Here is a 16438-nt window from a genome sequence, read left to right as displayed (position 1 = left end):
CGTTAACTCCTATTATGGGTAATTTACCTTCTGAGCGATTAGAACCAGGGTTCGCGTTTGTCAATTGCGCTGTGGACTATGGAGGTCCATTCTACATTTTAAACCGCAAGGGTCGGGGAGCCACAACTGTCAAGGCGTATTTATGTATATTTATATGCTTTGCTACGCGCGCAGTTCACTTAGAGTTGGTTACCGATCTCTCTTCAGATGCTTACCTACTGGCGTTGAAAAGGTTCATTTCGCGTCGTGGTAAACCTTCAAAAATATTTTCGGACAACGGACGGAACTTTGTAGGTCTTATGAATGATTTTTCAAAGTTTTTAAAATCATGTTCGAGCGAAATAAAAGAGTACGCAATCTCACAAAAAATTGAATTTATTATGACGCCTCCTTATGCTAGTCATTTTGCCGGTCTGGTCGAGGCTGGTGTTAAGAGTTGCAAGCATCACTTGCGACGTGTGATAGGCGATGTCAAGCTAACTTACGAGCACTTTAGCACTATTTTGACGGAATGCGAAGCCATTCTGAATTCCAGGCCTTTGAGTCCTTTGTCCTCAGACCCGCAAGACTACACCCCTTTAACCCCTGCTCATTTCCTTGCTGGACGTCCGCTGACAGCCCCTGCGTGCGCTGACCTCAACGACGCTCCCGTGCACCGTCTGTCACGATACCAGCGAGTGGAACAAATGCGACAACATTTCTGGGCCAGGTGGTCGAAGGAGTTCATATCCGAGCTGCAGGTCAGGACAAAGTGGACGCAAAATTTGGACGACCTAAAGGTGGATACCCTCGTCCTAATCAAGGAGGACCATGCTCCGCCCCTCAAATGGAGCTTAGGGCGAATCACCAAGACTTACCCGGGCAAAGACGGCGTCTCCCGAGTAGCCGATATCCGCACATCCCGCGGCACTGTACGCCGAGCTTTTTCGAAAATCTGCCCGCTACCTACGCATGATGATGACTAACTTCACCGTCTCATCTTCACATTGGAAGTGCACTCTTCCAAGGCCGGGAGCTTATGTTACGGCAATACCTAAAGTGCATAGAAACCGGCGGCGGCCCGTGACCTTCAGCCCGACCCGCGCCTAGCGACCCGCGCGCTTATCCCCGGCTGCGATGCGCCCCTACCACGAGTACCATGACGTCACACACATGTCATCGCGTCATGCCCCCAGCAGCCAATGAGAGGCGTGCATCAGACATGTCGTGATCGGCAGCCAATAGTGTAGCGGCTCGTCATCCCTGCGCGCACCAATGAAGACAGAGGATGACAACACAATTTGATTTCTCACCGAACAACTTACCTGCCTACTCCTGTTTTAGTTTGCTTATTTTTTATAGATAAAGTTAATTAAGTAAAAATCCAGAATTCATCATTTCAACAACCTGCCATCCACATCAGCGCAAATCCTGGCCAGCAGAGCTATCTACGTATGTCTATACGCGCAGACAGTATCCTAATATAATCTGTCTTGTCCTAATGTACCCACGTGTTAAAGATAATAATTTTTTATTATTATTTTAAAGTTTATTGCACAAAAAAGAGAATAACAGGCGGACTTACTGCCATTATAGGCATTCTCTACCAGTCAACCATACGATACGATAAAGATACGATAGAGTTTATTATTCAAGTAGGCATATAACAAATTAACAATGCGCTTAATGAACGTCAAATAATGCTATGACGTAATGATGTATGTATGTATTAGTATTGTGACATCAAAATGATATTTATATGATATCAGTCGAGCGTGGTAGACCCTCAGTCCCTACGTAGGATTTCAGCTAGGGTTTGTCCAATCGCTCATCGGAAGATCAGCGCTGGAAGCCACCAGCAACATGCTGAGATGAGGCAATTTCGTGGCACTTTAATCTTATTCTATGTTTTCTTTTATTTTTCACCTCAGCAGCTCGAACAAGCCTTCTTTCGTCACTCCCTGGAGTGAGGAATGTGCGACTTTCCTCACTCCCTGGAGTGAGGAATGTGCGACTCCTCACTCCAGGGAGTGAAGAAAGTGCGACTTTCTTCACTCCAGGGAGTGAAACAAAGTAGCTTTTTAATTTAGTGAAGGCCATGAATTGCCACATCATACTTTTATTACAATTGTTTTTTTTTGTTTTTTTTTTCTCTGTATTATTCTGTGTAATTCGAAATACATTTTATCCTTTAATATGTTCTCAATACTGAGGTGAAAAATTATGTGTGCAACACGAGAGCAAAGTTATTTTACGTCTCGTGTTTTTGAGTCCCTCGCTACGCTCATAATAAACACTCCCAAGAAAAACCAACTTTCCTCTCTTGTTGCACAAATAACTATTGTGTAATCTTGTTTGTTTGTGCTTACGAATAAGTATTCTATTCTATTCTATTCAATGGCTAAAGGACATTCTGTATATCGTTCTTGATGTAATGCATTTTCCCATTCAAAAGATCCCCCGACTGCAATCGAAATAAAATACATTTTTTTTTTTTTTTTTTTTTTTTATGAAATAGGAGGCAAACGAGCAGACGGATCACCTGATGGAAAGCGATTACCGCCGCCCATGGACACCCGCAACACCAGAGGGGTTGTAAGTGCGTTGCCGGCCTTTAAGATGGGAATACGCTCTTTTCTTGAAGGTTTGAAGGTCATATCGGTCCGGAAATACCGCAGGCGACAGTTCATTCCACAGTTTAGCTGTGCGAGGCAGGAAGTTTCTAGAGAAACGCACAGTTGAGGACTGCCAACCATCTAAGTGGTGAGGATGGTAATGTTTTCGCGTAGGGCGATGGCGAAAAGAAGCTGCAGGGATTAATCCGAACAATTCCTCGGAGCACTCCCCGTTATACACGCGATAGAAAATGCAGAGCGAGGCCACATCTCTACGCAGCGCCAAGGAGTCAAGCCGTTCCGAAGTACGCTGGCAGTCGACAATTCGAGTCGCTCTTCGCTGGATGCGGTCCAGAGGGAGAAGCTGGTATTGGGGTGCCCCTGCCCATAGATGAGAACAGTATTCCATGTGTGGGCGAACCTGCGCTTTATACAGCTGTAGGCGGTGGGCCGGCGTGAAATACTGTCTCGATCTGTTGAGCACACCGAGCTTTTTTGAGGCTAATTTGGCCTTACCCTCTAAATGGCCGCGGAACTGGACTTCACTCGAAATGTCGACGCCGAGGATTCCGATACTGGCTGCGGCAGTCAGGGGAGTGCTCTCAAAACGAGGTGATACGACAAATTCTAACTTTTTTGCGGTAAACGCGCAAACCTGTGTCTTGGCAGGGTTAAAACGGACTAAGTTTAGTCGACCCCATTCAGAGATTTCTTTTAGGGAAGTCTCAATTTCAGACACAAGTTTGTTCCGGCTCTCGATGACGTTTTCCCGAGAGATATTGGTGCGGCCGGTGTAAGAGGCATCACCCGTACTATCATCAGCATAACAATGAATTCCGCTGATTTGCAGCATGTCATTGCTATGCAGAAGGAATAGCGTGGGTGATAGCACACAGCCTTGGGGGACACCAGCATTCACAGACATGGAGTCTGAGCATTCGCCGTCAACTACGACCTTTATGCTTCTGTCTGCTAGAAAGCTACTGACCCATACACATAATCTCTCGGGAAGCCCATAAGATGGTAGCTTCGAAAGAAGTGCTTTGTGCCAGACGCGATCGAAGGCCTTCGCTATATCCAAACTAACAGCCAATGCTTCACCCTTTGTCTCGATTGCCTGTGCCCAACGATGTGTCAGGTAGACTAGAAGATCACCAGCCGAGCGGCCTCTACGGAAACCGTATTGTCGGTCACTAAGCAACTGGTGGTCCTCTAGGTACCGAAGGAGCTGGCAGTTGATAATGGACTCCATTATCTTCGAGAAAAGGGAGGTTATAGCTATTGGCCTGTAGTTGGATGGATTTGAGCGGTCGCCTTTTTTAGGGATCGGGTGCACCAAAGCTGACTTCCACGAGGTCGGGACTACGCCGGAAGAGTAAGAGAGCCGAAAAAGACGCGTTAAGACCGGTGCCAACTCGGGAGCACACATCTTCAGCACAACCGCAGGGATTCCATCGGGCCCACTCGACTTATGAGTGTCGAGGGAAAGAAGTGCTTTGCGCACCGAGCTTTGTTTGAACCGGACATCCGGCATATAGCTCTCGCACCGCGGTATGGTCGGCGGCGCGTTTCCCCCGTCACCCAAAGTCGAGTTGGACGCAAAGAGTTTGCCCAGAAGATCGGCTTTGTCTTTTGCGTCGTGGGCCAATGAATCATTCTCCGTGTGCAGAGGTGGAAAAGATGGCGTGCAGAAATTCCCCTGGATAGCTTTGGCAAGAGACCAGAACGCACGAGTTCCCGACGGGAGGCGCTCTAATTTCTCGCCAATTCTACCAATGTGCAGCGACTTTGCTCTGGCAATAACTCTTTTGAAGGACCTGGAGGCAAAGTTAAACTTCTTTTTTAATGCGCTAGTCTTTACATCCCGTACTGCCGCTGCGTCTACCCAGGCCTGGTAACATTCCTGCTTTCGGCGAGAGGCCTCTTTGCAGAAACGACCAAACCAAGGTTGGGATTTGCCACCAACAGGGACCACAGAGGACGGAATGAAAAGCTCCATTCCCTGCAGCACCACGTCAGCAACAGAATCAGCAACGACGTTGGGATCATCCGGCGTGAAGCAAACCTGCCTCCAAGGGTAGGATGCAAAGAAGGACCGCATCCCGTCCCAATCTGCTGACCTATAGTGCCACACACGGCGGCCACAAGCAACTCGCCGACGCGGCGGGTACGCGAGTGGCACCGTACTCCGGATCAAGCAATGATCCGAGGAACCGAGTGGGGCTTCAACGAATACATTGTAGTCAACCGGATGAGAGGTCAGCAGAAGGTCCAACAGGGAAGGTTCATGGCCTTCCACATCTGGGATTCGCGTAGGCGCAGTAACCAATTGTGTCAAGCCATATGCCAGAGCAAAGTTATAAACAGATCTGCCCGCATGATCAGTCTTGCTAGAGCCGAGCCATTCGGCGTTGTGGGCATTAAAATCACCAAGTACAATGATCTCAGCGGAAGGGATCTGCTGCTGCACAGAGTCTGCAGCCGTTTGGATCTGCTCAATGAGTCGGTCAGTTTCGGCATCACCGCTATGGGACCTATATAGGCACGAATAGACACGGGGATGGTGATCGTTGTCTATACGCAGCCATAAGGTGGAGAGGTCCCTACCTTCAAGATTGTTGAGGCGACGAAAACTGATATCGTCTCTAACGTACACGCACACCCCAGCCCTAGGCGAAAAGGAGTGTTCCAGTCCGTACCCAGGGTAGGAGAGGTAAGATGTGTCCGCCGGAGACGCTATCTGCGTCTCGGTCAAAAAGAGCAAGGCCGGCTTTGCTGTCTCGAGGTGTAGGTGGACAGCATTAAGGTTTATACATAAGTACATAAGTACAGTCACATCATAAATGTGCATAAACCTTTGTATTTACTGTAAATGACCGTAAGTGTACATATATATTCCAATTTAAATTCATAAAGTTATGTAACTAACATCAAAATTATTTTTGGCTTTTCAGTTCGCTTAAAATTCAGCAGTCGTGTTTTTAATTTTTTAATTAATTTATTTTATAGACTATGTAGTAATGTAATGTAGTTATTTAATAGTCCCAACTATAACTATAATAGTATCCACCTGCATCTATTGATGCTGCATTAAATAGAGGAAGCAATATAAAAAACAATTTCTAAAAACAAAACAGTGATTCATTGATCGGTTAAACTCGTACAAAGAAACAGTACAGGAAGAGGCAAAGGATGTTACTTTAACAGCCAGGATCCCTATACAATCTTTCTTTACAAACCTCTTCCGTTCACAATAAAACGGACCAAAGACATCTATTCTATTATGCCATTATTTTTTTAAACGGCGTCCGCCCGTCTGGGGAAGTCAAATTTGGTGTTTTGTCCTACTTCCGGTCTGCGGTATTGTAGGGTGCTTCCGGTCGGACTTGGCTTCGTCAATAGAGGATTGTTACGTGGATTTAGGTATTATCATAGAGTAACTTATACTAGAGCAGTACTGTCATAGTAAATTTTGTAACCCCAGTAAATTCACTGCCATCTGTCGACACACTTTTAAACTAAAAATAAATATTTATAAAAATACGATAAAATGTATTTAAATATGGATAACTGATTTTTTTATTTGCATTAATTATTTTTATATGATTTTGACCCATGTTCTTTCACTGGTATGCGTTAAAATTATAAATAACAAACGAAACAGTCAACGCCCTCTATACGAGTGTAGGCCAAAACTAGTGGCGCCATCTGATCGAGAATCAAATTTTCTTGATTTTCGAGGCACGTTTTTTCCTTAGACCAAAGATAGATATAACTCCGTAATAGATGGATACAGTCTAAGGAAAAAACGTGCCTCGAAAATCACGAAAATTTGATTCTCGATCAGATGGCGCCACTAGTTTTGGCCTACACTCGTATAGAGGGCGTTGACTGTTTCGTTTGTTATTTATAATTTTAACGCATACCAGTGAAAGAACATGGGTCAAAATCATATAAAAATAATTAATGCAAATAAAAAAATCATTTATCCATATTTAAATACATTTTATCGTATTTTTATAAATATTTATTTTTAGTTTTAAAGTGTGTCGACAGATGGCAGTGAATTTACTGGGGTTACAAAATTTACTATGACAGTACCGCTCTAGTATAAGTTACTCTATGCTTAGACTGTATCCATCTATTACGGAGTTATATCTATCTTTGGTATTATGACCGATTTTTGAAGAATAATGAGCTATTCGGGACAGGATGGAGGTTTTATCTTTTTTGTAGGTACACTTACCAATGGCGGATTTGCAGTCTTGCCTCATGCAGGTCCTGTTGTAAGGTCTATTTTGATCCCGCGGGAGTTATGGATTGTGAAAATAGCTATAGGGTCATTGCGCTAGTTTTTGTCCACTTGACGAAAGAATATAAACCTACATTGTTGCACAAATATATATATATATCAAATCTACCTATCTACATAAAAATTATATTTTGCAAGTAACAAATTAAAAATAAAATAACTTTATTATTCGCAAATCTGTCGTGGACGAAAACTAAGAGCACGGACAGAAACTAGCGCAATGACTATTGACTATCTTGTAAGTACGGCGCCTTCAGGGGTTTTGTATTATAGTAGAAGTAGGTATAGGTTATAACTATCAAATCTAGAATACTATAATAATATAATTTTTTAGTTTTGAGGTCACGTTAAGTTCACTGGAGTCATTAAATTATAAAAAATTACTTCAAATTCTAATGTTCGAAATTACTGCGAAAAAGAAAGTTAATTTCGTAATTTCCGTGTCACCCGCCATTTTAAAAATACATTTGCGCGGGAAACCGAAATAACGCAGGAAACAACGTCCTTAATTATTTTCAACGGGGACTAACAACATATATTGCAAATTAAATACGATTAAAATTAACTCTTATAATTAGAAGCGTTAAGACTTAAATTCTAAACGCTTACTGGCGCAAATACGTCGTTTTCGAAAAACTAAATCATCCGGAAACGATTAGTTTTAGAGCCACACGCTGACAGGCAGGATGTAAGAATTCATTATCCGCTTCTTAAAAACAATTCTACATCTCCCTCACACTTCACAAAAGTCGGTATAGAGTGACAGAGCCAGAGCATCCCGCATCCGGCAGACGCTCGCAAATCCTTTTCTCATGCAATAACGTCCTATTTGACTACAACGCTAAAAAATATTATGGACCTTCTTAACTTGTATTAGGGTCTATTTTTGAATGTATTGAGTGCAAACTTATAGCGTTATATAATTATAAAATCGCTAGACTTTGGCTTCTATTGAATTTTGTGTTTGAATGATCGTAACGTAGAATGAAATACCATTCCAGTCTTGAATGGGCTCGTGTGAGCACGTGACGCCATTTTGAGAAAATAACGTTACGTTCGTAAATAATTATTTAATTTAGTTTAGTTATTTCATGTTGTATGGTTTATGAAACTGTGTTAAAACTGAAATTAATAGTGAAGTGTGTGTTGAAAGGATTTTCCAGTGTCATTTTATTTGAATGGTGAGTTGAAGTGATTTTAATTAATTTCGTTATGTTTATTTAACATGTGATAAAAAATAGTTATTTGTTATAAAAGGGTGCAGTTGTATTTACCCGCGAGTGTGGAATTGAAACACGAGAAAGGGAAATCCTGAGCGTAGCGAGTCAAACTTTCCCCACTAGTGGATAAAATGCGTGTTTACCCGCTTGTTTTGAAGGATAAAAGACGGCTTTCCGAGCTAGTGAGGGGAAAAAATGTTGACCGCTGAGTTTCCGGCTATGATTGATATTAGGATTTGTATTTACTTGGGGTTGGGGTTTATTAATCATATTTTAAATTTACTTATTTTCGCTCTAGATAGGTATTCAAGATTCAGGTCATACATATATATGTATAAGTAGTTAAACTTAAGTACTAGAAGTAGATACAGACTTTCCGGAAAATTATCAATTTGGACCTATATTTTTATGCATATGTTTACATTTATGGTCACATTTAAAATATTCACATAATAAATATAAGTATTGTTAATAACAATATTTTAAATGTGACCATAAATGTAAAAATATGCATAAAAATATAGGTCCGAATTGATAATTTTCCGAAAAGTCTTCCGTCCGGAAGCCATTTTCATGAAGACATTACGCTGAAGTAGATGGCGTGTGCATACTACTGTCTCTACCTACTCTACCACTGTCGCCCGGTAGTGTTGGGGTCCGAATAGGTACTAAAAATTGGTATAGCGGTGACCACCTCTGAACTGAACTATCTCTTTGAACGTTTTTATTATGTAAAATATGTACCAGCTAGCAGATATATTAATGTGTACAACATAAAGGGTCATTGCGCTAGTTTTCGTCCAGCTCTAGTTTTTGTCCACTTGATGAAATTTAAATATCAACCTACATTGCTGCACAAATTTGGACTCATTGCAATCCTTAATGTCTAATCAATATATCTATCCACATAAAAATGATACTTCACAAAGTATAAAAAAAGGAAATATTGTTGGTCAAGCAAATCTTGTCAGTAAATGGAAACAAAAAAACTACACTCATCCCCTTCTTCTGGGCGCTAGCACCAGTGCAAGACAAAGACAGTATGACTCTCTCCGTCTACGCCCGAAATGAGACAGTCCCTTGACAAACTATATGTATATTAGTTGCTAATCCGTCAAGTGGATGAAAAGTTGAAAACTAGAGCATGGACGGAAACTAGCGAAATGACCCAACTTAAAGGCAAAGAAAGCGGGGCAAATTCTATGGGAATAAGCCATTACTTAATTGTAATAGAAAGATTAGAAAGTCACTATTTTCACACACGTTACTAAGAACAGGGAACAGAAGTTTTTCCCACTCATCGACACACTTCTATTGTCTCTGGCCGGACGTAGAAAGCGCGGGAAAAAGATGGCGGGAAAATGCCACCACAATGGCCGAGCTCACGACCCAATCACAAGCTTAACCAGTCTTAGTTAGCCATAAGCCAATGTTATTTTAACTAGTGACCCGCCCCGGCTTCGCACGGTTAGTTCAACTAATACTAATTTACACAAAACCTTTACAAATTATACATATAATATGGGGCATTTTCTATGAAAAGGGCCCTTATTGTCGATGGCGCTTACGCCGCACAGCGTCGCGCGGCATTGTATTTATATCGGAGCATCGTTTATAATGGCGTAAGCGCCATCGACAATAAGGTCCCTTTTTATAGAAAATACCACATATAAACCTTCCTCTTGAATCACTTATCTATTAAAAAAACCCGCATCAAAATCCGTTGCGTAGTTTTAAATATCTAACAACTGTTTAGCTATCACGGTTCATTAGATACAGCCTGGTGACAGACGGACGTACAGCGGAGTCTTAGTAATAGGGTCCCGTTTTTACCCTTTGGGTACGGAACCCTAAAAATTAGTCAACATATCTACAATCTATCTACAACATATCGAGCAATTATGTAACACGTTTTGAATGTAAAACTCAAAGGTACACGGAAAGAACATGTCACTTTTTTCGGAAAATGAGATTATCATTTCAAAATGTAGAGCTCTTAATGAACTATTAGTTATACCAAAGAGGATATCTTTTCTAGACAGTTGAAATTTTCACAGATGATGTATTCCTGTTGCCGCTATAACAACAAATACTAAAAACAAAGTGGGGCTCCCATACAACAAACGTGATTTTCTTGCCGTTTTTTAGCGTAATGGTATGGAACCCTTCGTGCGCGAGCCCGACTCGCACTTGGCCGGTTTCTTATATGGGGCATTATTGGGACCTTATTGTCGATGACGCTTACCGCACAGCGTCGCGCGGCTTATATCGAAGCGTCGTTTATAATGGCGTAAGCGCCATCGACAATAAGGTCCCTTTTTATAGAAAATACCACATATTGATTCGTGAATAACTTAGCCGGCGGACGAAGGACCTCCTTAAACAGCTCCATCCGCAACTTAACGACGTTAATAATTAATGCAGCCATATTTAATAAACAATGATCAGGAGTCAGGACGCTCGTAAAAACGTTCCTTTCCCGAACGGAAGCCGGCCGGACAACATGGCGCTTACGGATATCCGGAGTCTGCGTTTTGACGTTTGAATAAAGGGCGCAACTATGGCGCAGCACCAACCCCCTGGTTTTTGTGGTAAATATGGCGGATGTGTTAAGGATAGGAAGCAATCGATTATATAAAAAAACCGGACAAGTGCGAGTCGGACTCGCCCACCGAGGGTTCCGCACTTTTTAGTATTTGTTGTTGTAGCGGCAACAGAAATACATCTGTGAAAATTTCAACTGTCTAGCTATCACGGTTCATGAGATACAGCCTGGTGACAGACAGACGGACAGCGGAGTGTTAGTAATAGGGTCCCGTTTTTACCCTTTGGGTACGTACCCTAAAAACTATTTTATTAAAGGCGGGCCAATCTAACTCTGCATTGGCATGGCATCAATAAATGGCATATGCAATGTCAAATGTCTATGAAAATTACAGAATAATAGGATATGTTTATGTGACTGCTACATAATAAAAAGGGTGTATTTCCCCTTTTTTATACTACGTCGGTGGCAAACAAGCAGACGGCCCGCCTGATGTTCAGCAGTCTCAGATCCGTAGCGTATCCTATCGTATCGTAGCGTATTCACGTGAGCCGGAGACATTAAAGTACGAGCGAGGGTTTACGAGCTGAAAGCGAGTTTCATAAAATCACACGAGTGTTTTAATGCCTAATTATATACAGTTAGGCTGGATCTACACTTGTAAGTTTCTTCTTCAATTCTGATTTCGGTATGGTGTAAATGTGCTTGTAACAATTTACGTAAGTAAATCTCACAGAACTTTTGTAAGTGTAACTAATTGTAATTTTATTTACATACACTGCTTTATCTACGCATATAATTATTATAAGCTCTCTGTCATTCGTTCGGAACCGCATTTTACAACCACTATTGCGGTATTTGATCACATAATAAAACGTCATCTCAACTGTAAAATGAGGTCAAATCAAATTCCTTTGTTTTTCGGAGATTGAAATTTAAATGTCATTAATAAAACGATATCGACGTTATCATTACGCAATAATAACATTTTCACCTCACTAGCTCGGAAAGCCGTCTTTTATCCTTTAAAACAAGCGGAGAAAAACGCACTTTATCCACTAGTGGGGAAAGTAATTTGACCTTGGATGGAGCGTGTCTAAGTAGCTTGACAGATAACAAAACGTAAAACGCTTATAATAATGGTTCGTTCGATATTAATTATCATTAAATTTGAGAATTTAATAAAAAAATACCAAATTTAGCTTTATTTAATGATTTTAAGTCATAAACCTTAAATTCCATAAAAAAACATTTGTTTTTTAAATGATGTTGAATGTAATTCTGAACGCACAAGTTGATTCAATGGAATTTCAAAACGCATCGTCAGAAATGTCAACATTGTCAACAAAAATTTTCTCACCGACTCCGACACGTAAAAATACACAACTTCCAGAGTTTTCTGTTATAATATCGTTTTATCGTAAAAAAATGAGTGATTCCAGTGATGAAGATGATCTAACGCCTGTGGATGTTGCATTTTCCTCGCTATAGTGAGGGGAAAAGTTTTGTGTTACACACGGGTGCAATTTGTTTTTTGTACTTCTCGTGTGTTGAAACACTCGCTACGCTCAGGATTCTATTTTAGACCACTCGCTTCGCTCGTGGTTCAACTATAAAATCCTTTCGCTTGCTCATGTTTCAATTCCACACTCGCGGGTAAAATACAACTTTGCACCCTTGTATAACAAATAACTATTTCACAGATAAGAAATTTGTTCTAACAAAATGGTTTTTGCGGTATTTGATCTCATATCATGCTGTTTTATAATGTAGATAAAATGCTATTAGGTACTTATTTCAAACGACAAAAAAGTAGTTAGCAACTTGCGCCAACAGTTCCACATTCAAATAGTTGAATTGGAAAGGAAACGGTAACAAAAATCGGGAAGCGACACAACGGACCGGATCCGGAAACTGGTGGCGCTGCATTATGACTATTATGTAATTATACTGATGATATTATGGCTTTACTGACTGGCCTTGCCCAGCGCGTGTTAACATTAACAGTAGGTATTTATAAAATACATGGATATATAATTATGTTCACGTGTACGTCATACCATAGGTACAAACAGCAACAAACTAAACTAATATTAAATCACATTAAAAATCGGGTCTATCGCGAATTTATTTTGTTACCTTTATTTACCGACGTTTCGACACAGGTTTCACTGGCCGTAGTCGCTAACTGATGTCCCAGCAAAATGTCAAAACAGAGAGACCCGATTTAATGTAATTTAATATGTGTTCAAAACGCGAAAGTTTTAATTTAAACACATAACAGTTTAAGTTTTAACTATGTTTTAACACTTAACTGTACATAGGTGGACCATATTACAAAAGGCATAAGGTCCACTTAGGGTCAGTTGACAGTGGGTGATGTTACGTCAGGATTTTCCCTTCGGGATTTTTGGTCCTTTGCCAGGATTGCGGGGGGACTTGGCGAGTGTCAGGGCTTTTTAGAAACCTCAACTTACCATTTTAGTTATAAGCTAAACTCTAACAGAATGCAGACTCAGCCTTAAAGAAAAGTGGTCTTCTGACTGGCAGTCAAAGACAGACCTATCTGTTAGTAGCCTTATCTCACCCGGTGTGAAAGTGAAGGGGTTCAGTCTCCCGCGACATGAATGGTGCAAGCTGAATAGAATGCGGACAGGGTTCGGCCGTACCGCACATTTTAAACATCTTTGTGGATGGATCGACTCGCCCAGATGCGACTGTGGCGCCGAGTCGCAGACTGTCCAACACATAGTCCAGGAGTGCCCCCTCAGAGCCTACCCCGGAAGCCCCGATGACCTGTTCTCACTTACCCCTGACGCAGCCCAATGGCTGAGAACCTTGGATATAAACCTGTGACATACCTGTTATATTTTCGATTTATTTGTGACTTTTTATGCCATTCGATTAAATAATAAAGTTATAAGCTAGCTCAGGTTGGATTTGGCCAATTTGATAGCTAGATAGATAATAGTTTATTCATTAACACATGGTAATAGATACATTTAAAATATACATCATGTACACAATATCTATACTACTAACAGGAAATTTGGGCTGAGGAATAGGGTAGGCTACATAGTTAAGGTATTTGTAAACTACAGAGGACACACGAATGGAACGGATACTCGGACCAATATTTTGCAATGCTCTACCGGCCCGCGCAACATGGTTCCCCTATCACTAAGTCCGTCACTTTCGCACTCACATACTTGTTAGAACGTGACAGGCATGGTGATAAGCGTACCGTGCTACGACGCCTGGACGCATGTGTTCCACAATAGTTATTTGTGCAACAAGAGAGGAAAGTTGGTTTTTCTTGCGAGTGTTTATTTTGAGTCCCGAGAAGCGAAAGACTCTATAATTGAATCACGAGCGAAGCGAGTGATTCTAAGTTAGAATCTTGAGCGTAATGAGGGACTCCAAAACACGAGATGTAAAATAACTTTGCTCTCGTGTTGCACACATAATTTTTCACCTCAGTAGTGAGAACATATTAAAGGTGAAAATGTATTTCGAATTACACCACAGAATAATACAGAGAATAAAAAAGTATGAAGTGGCAGTTTATGGCCTCCACTAAATTAAAAAGCTACTTTGTTTCACTCCCTGGAGTGAGGAAAGTCGCACTTTCCTCACTCCAGGGAGTGACGAAAGTAGTCTTGTTCGAGCTGCTGAGGTGAAAATTTTATTGTACCATGTATTAATGTACCATGGTTCGCAATAAACGATTCTATCCTATAGCAGCTTCAGCTTGGTTCCATTTTTATCGCCTGTCACTTTCGCACTTACATATTAAATATTTGTTAAAACGTGACAGACATGGTGACGGGTGATAAAAATGCGACCGTGCTACACGGCCGCTGGTCAGGATATTAGATTTTCTTATATACTTATACGGTTACTACTCACGTGTCATCATGGTAACGCATTAGAGTATTTTGTCTCTGTCACTCAATTTGGCCTAATCACAGTATCTTGTTCCAGAGCTGCGCACCGGCCGCCATCATGCCTTCGCAAGCGCGCTGCGACCGCGTCCCCCCCACCGACGGCACCCCCTGGGGCGCCCTCGACCTTACCCTCCAGGATGACGACTTGCCTATCGGTTCGTACCTTACAGTCTCCGCCTCAACTCCATATATCCCCAAACGTCTATAACGCTCTAATCTCGAAGCATGTCTTGTCGACGCAAGCGCGCTGCAACCGCGTCCCTCACCCCCCACCGACGGCACCCCATGGTCATGTCCCAATTGACTACCACTGTGTTTTCTATTGACATATTATACTAACATTACATTATACCCGCAGATCCCCGTCGCTGGAACCGTCAGCAGGTGGGCACATGGGTGTCGCGCCGGGGCGGCCGCGCCGAGCGTTTCCCCATGAACGGCAAGGCGCTGTGTCTCATGACCAGGGACATGTTCCTGGCCAGGGTACCTGGGAAGGGACACGAGCTATACCAGGTAACTTCTTTGTCAGCTCTTGACAGTGAGACCGCGCAGAGCGTTTCCCCATGAACGGCAAGGCGCTGTGTCTCATGACCCGGGAGTCCCGGGACATGTTCCTGGCCAGGGTACCTGGGAAGGGACACGAGCTATAAGGTAACTTCTTTGTCAGCTTTTGACATTGAGACCGCGCAGAGCGTCGAGCGTTTCCCCATGAGCGGCAAGGCGCTGTGTCTCATGACCCGGGACATGTTCCTAGCCAGGGTACCTGGGAAGGGAGTGAGTCATGGGTGTTTTCTATGTATTTAAATATTATATGTATCGTTGTCTGAGTACCCATAACACAAGCCTCCTTGGGCTTACCGTGGGACTTAGTCAATATGTGTAGAAATGTCTTATAATATTTATTTATTATTTCTCTGTTTCAGGACTTCAGAAGAAGGCTCGCCAAGGCTCTGGCGCTACAGGATTTGCTCGAAAAAATGGTGCCAAAATGAACAGATTCCAATGCATTTGAGGATAACATTTATGGTTTAAAACAACCTTGCTTACCAAGTTAGCGGTAAAAACGTTTCTTCGTAATAAGTTAATATACCTCCGTCTCGAATGATCCTCGCTAAGAGAAAAAGAGAAGTCGGTTAGATGTAAGTTTATGCTTACTTTATATGTATAAATGTAACGTTTTCAACCAAAAGGTACCACATTGTCGCTTGTTGATAAGGTTGATTTTTAATTGAAGCTATATGGAAATAGCGCCTTACTGACAAGCGACAATAAGTACCCTTTTGGCAGTTTTGGCTGAAAATGGCACAAATGTCGCGGTTAAATGCCAATTTATTCGTCATTAAATGTTCTATGACTATGACACGGTTTTTGCTTTGACATTTTAGCACTATTACTAATGTTTCTCACCAGAGGGCTCGGGTAGGTAGTAGAAAAATTGTAATACCAAAGAAACAAGTCCTTCAAAGTTGACTGCTGAATAAGATGGCGCTTTATTTCAAAACTTGAAACCTAGTTGCCTATCGCATAAAGTATGACCCTTACTTCATGCGCCATCTACCTACTTGAACTGTCATTTGTAGCATGAATTGTTCTTAGAATTTACACTTTTAAACTATAATTAACTTCGATTTTGTCTACATAAGTAAATTTTTATATTTTTTAATGTGTTGTGACCACAGATATGTTGCGTGTCATTTTCCGTTGTCGACATTTATATACAGGATGGCTAAAAAATAAGTGCCTTCCCGTTTGCCAGGGAGGTATTGGGATTATACTGAGCAACTTTTACTATAGGACCAACCCCGAAATCGCGAAAAAAA

At 41.7% G+C, this 16438-nt stretch overlaps 2 protein-coding genes across 2 annotated transcripts; one reads left to right on the top strand and one right to left on the bottom strand.

Annotated features, from left to right (window-relative positions):
* Nucleotides 1-2470: 2470 nt before the first annotated feature.
* Nucleotides 2471-5418, bottom strand: LOC134753478 (uncharacterized). Its single transcript, XM_063689354.1, has one exon. The coding sequence runs from the start codon at nucleotides 5416-5418 to the stop codon at nucleotides 2536-2538; it is 2883 nt and encodes a 960-aa protein (XP_063545424.1). The 3' UTR covers nucleotides 2471-2535.
* A 2524-nt stretch (nucleotides 5419-7942) lies between these two features.
* On the top strand, nucleotides 7943-16228 carry LOC134753614 (ets DNA-binding protein pokkuri). Its single transcript, XM_063689551.1, has 4 exons — nucleotides 7943-8087; nucleotides 14656-14773; nucleotides 14977-15131; nucleotides 15542-16228. Exons 1-4 carry the CDS (start codon nucleotides 8085-8087, stop codon nucleotides 15608-15610), a joined length of 345 nt encoding a protein of 114 aa, XP_063545621.1. The 5' UTR covers nucleotides 7943-8084; the 3' UTR covers nucleotides 15611-16228.
* Nucleotides 16229-16438: the final 210 nt, after the last annotated feature.

This window comes from Cydia strobilella, chromosome 27 (genome assembly GCF_947568885.1).
Source record: "Cydia strobilella chromosome 27, ilCydStro3.1, whole genome shotgun sequence".
NCBI lineage: Eukaryota > Metazoa > Arthropoda > Insecta > Lepidoptera > Tortricidae > Cydia > Cydia strobilella.
This window is presented reverse-complemented; position numbering and strand designations above follow the sequence as displayed.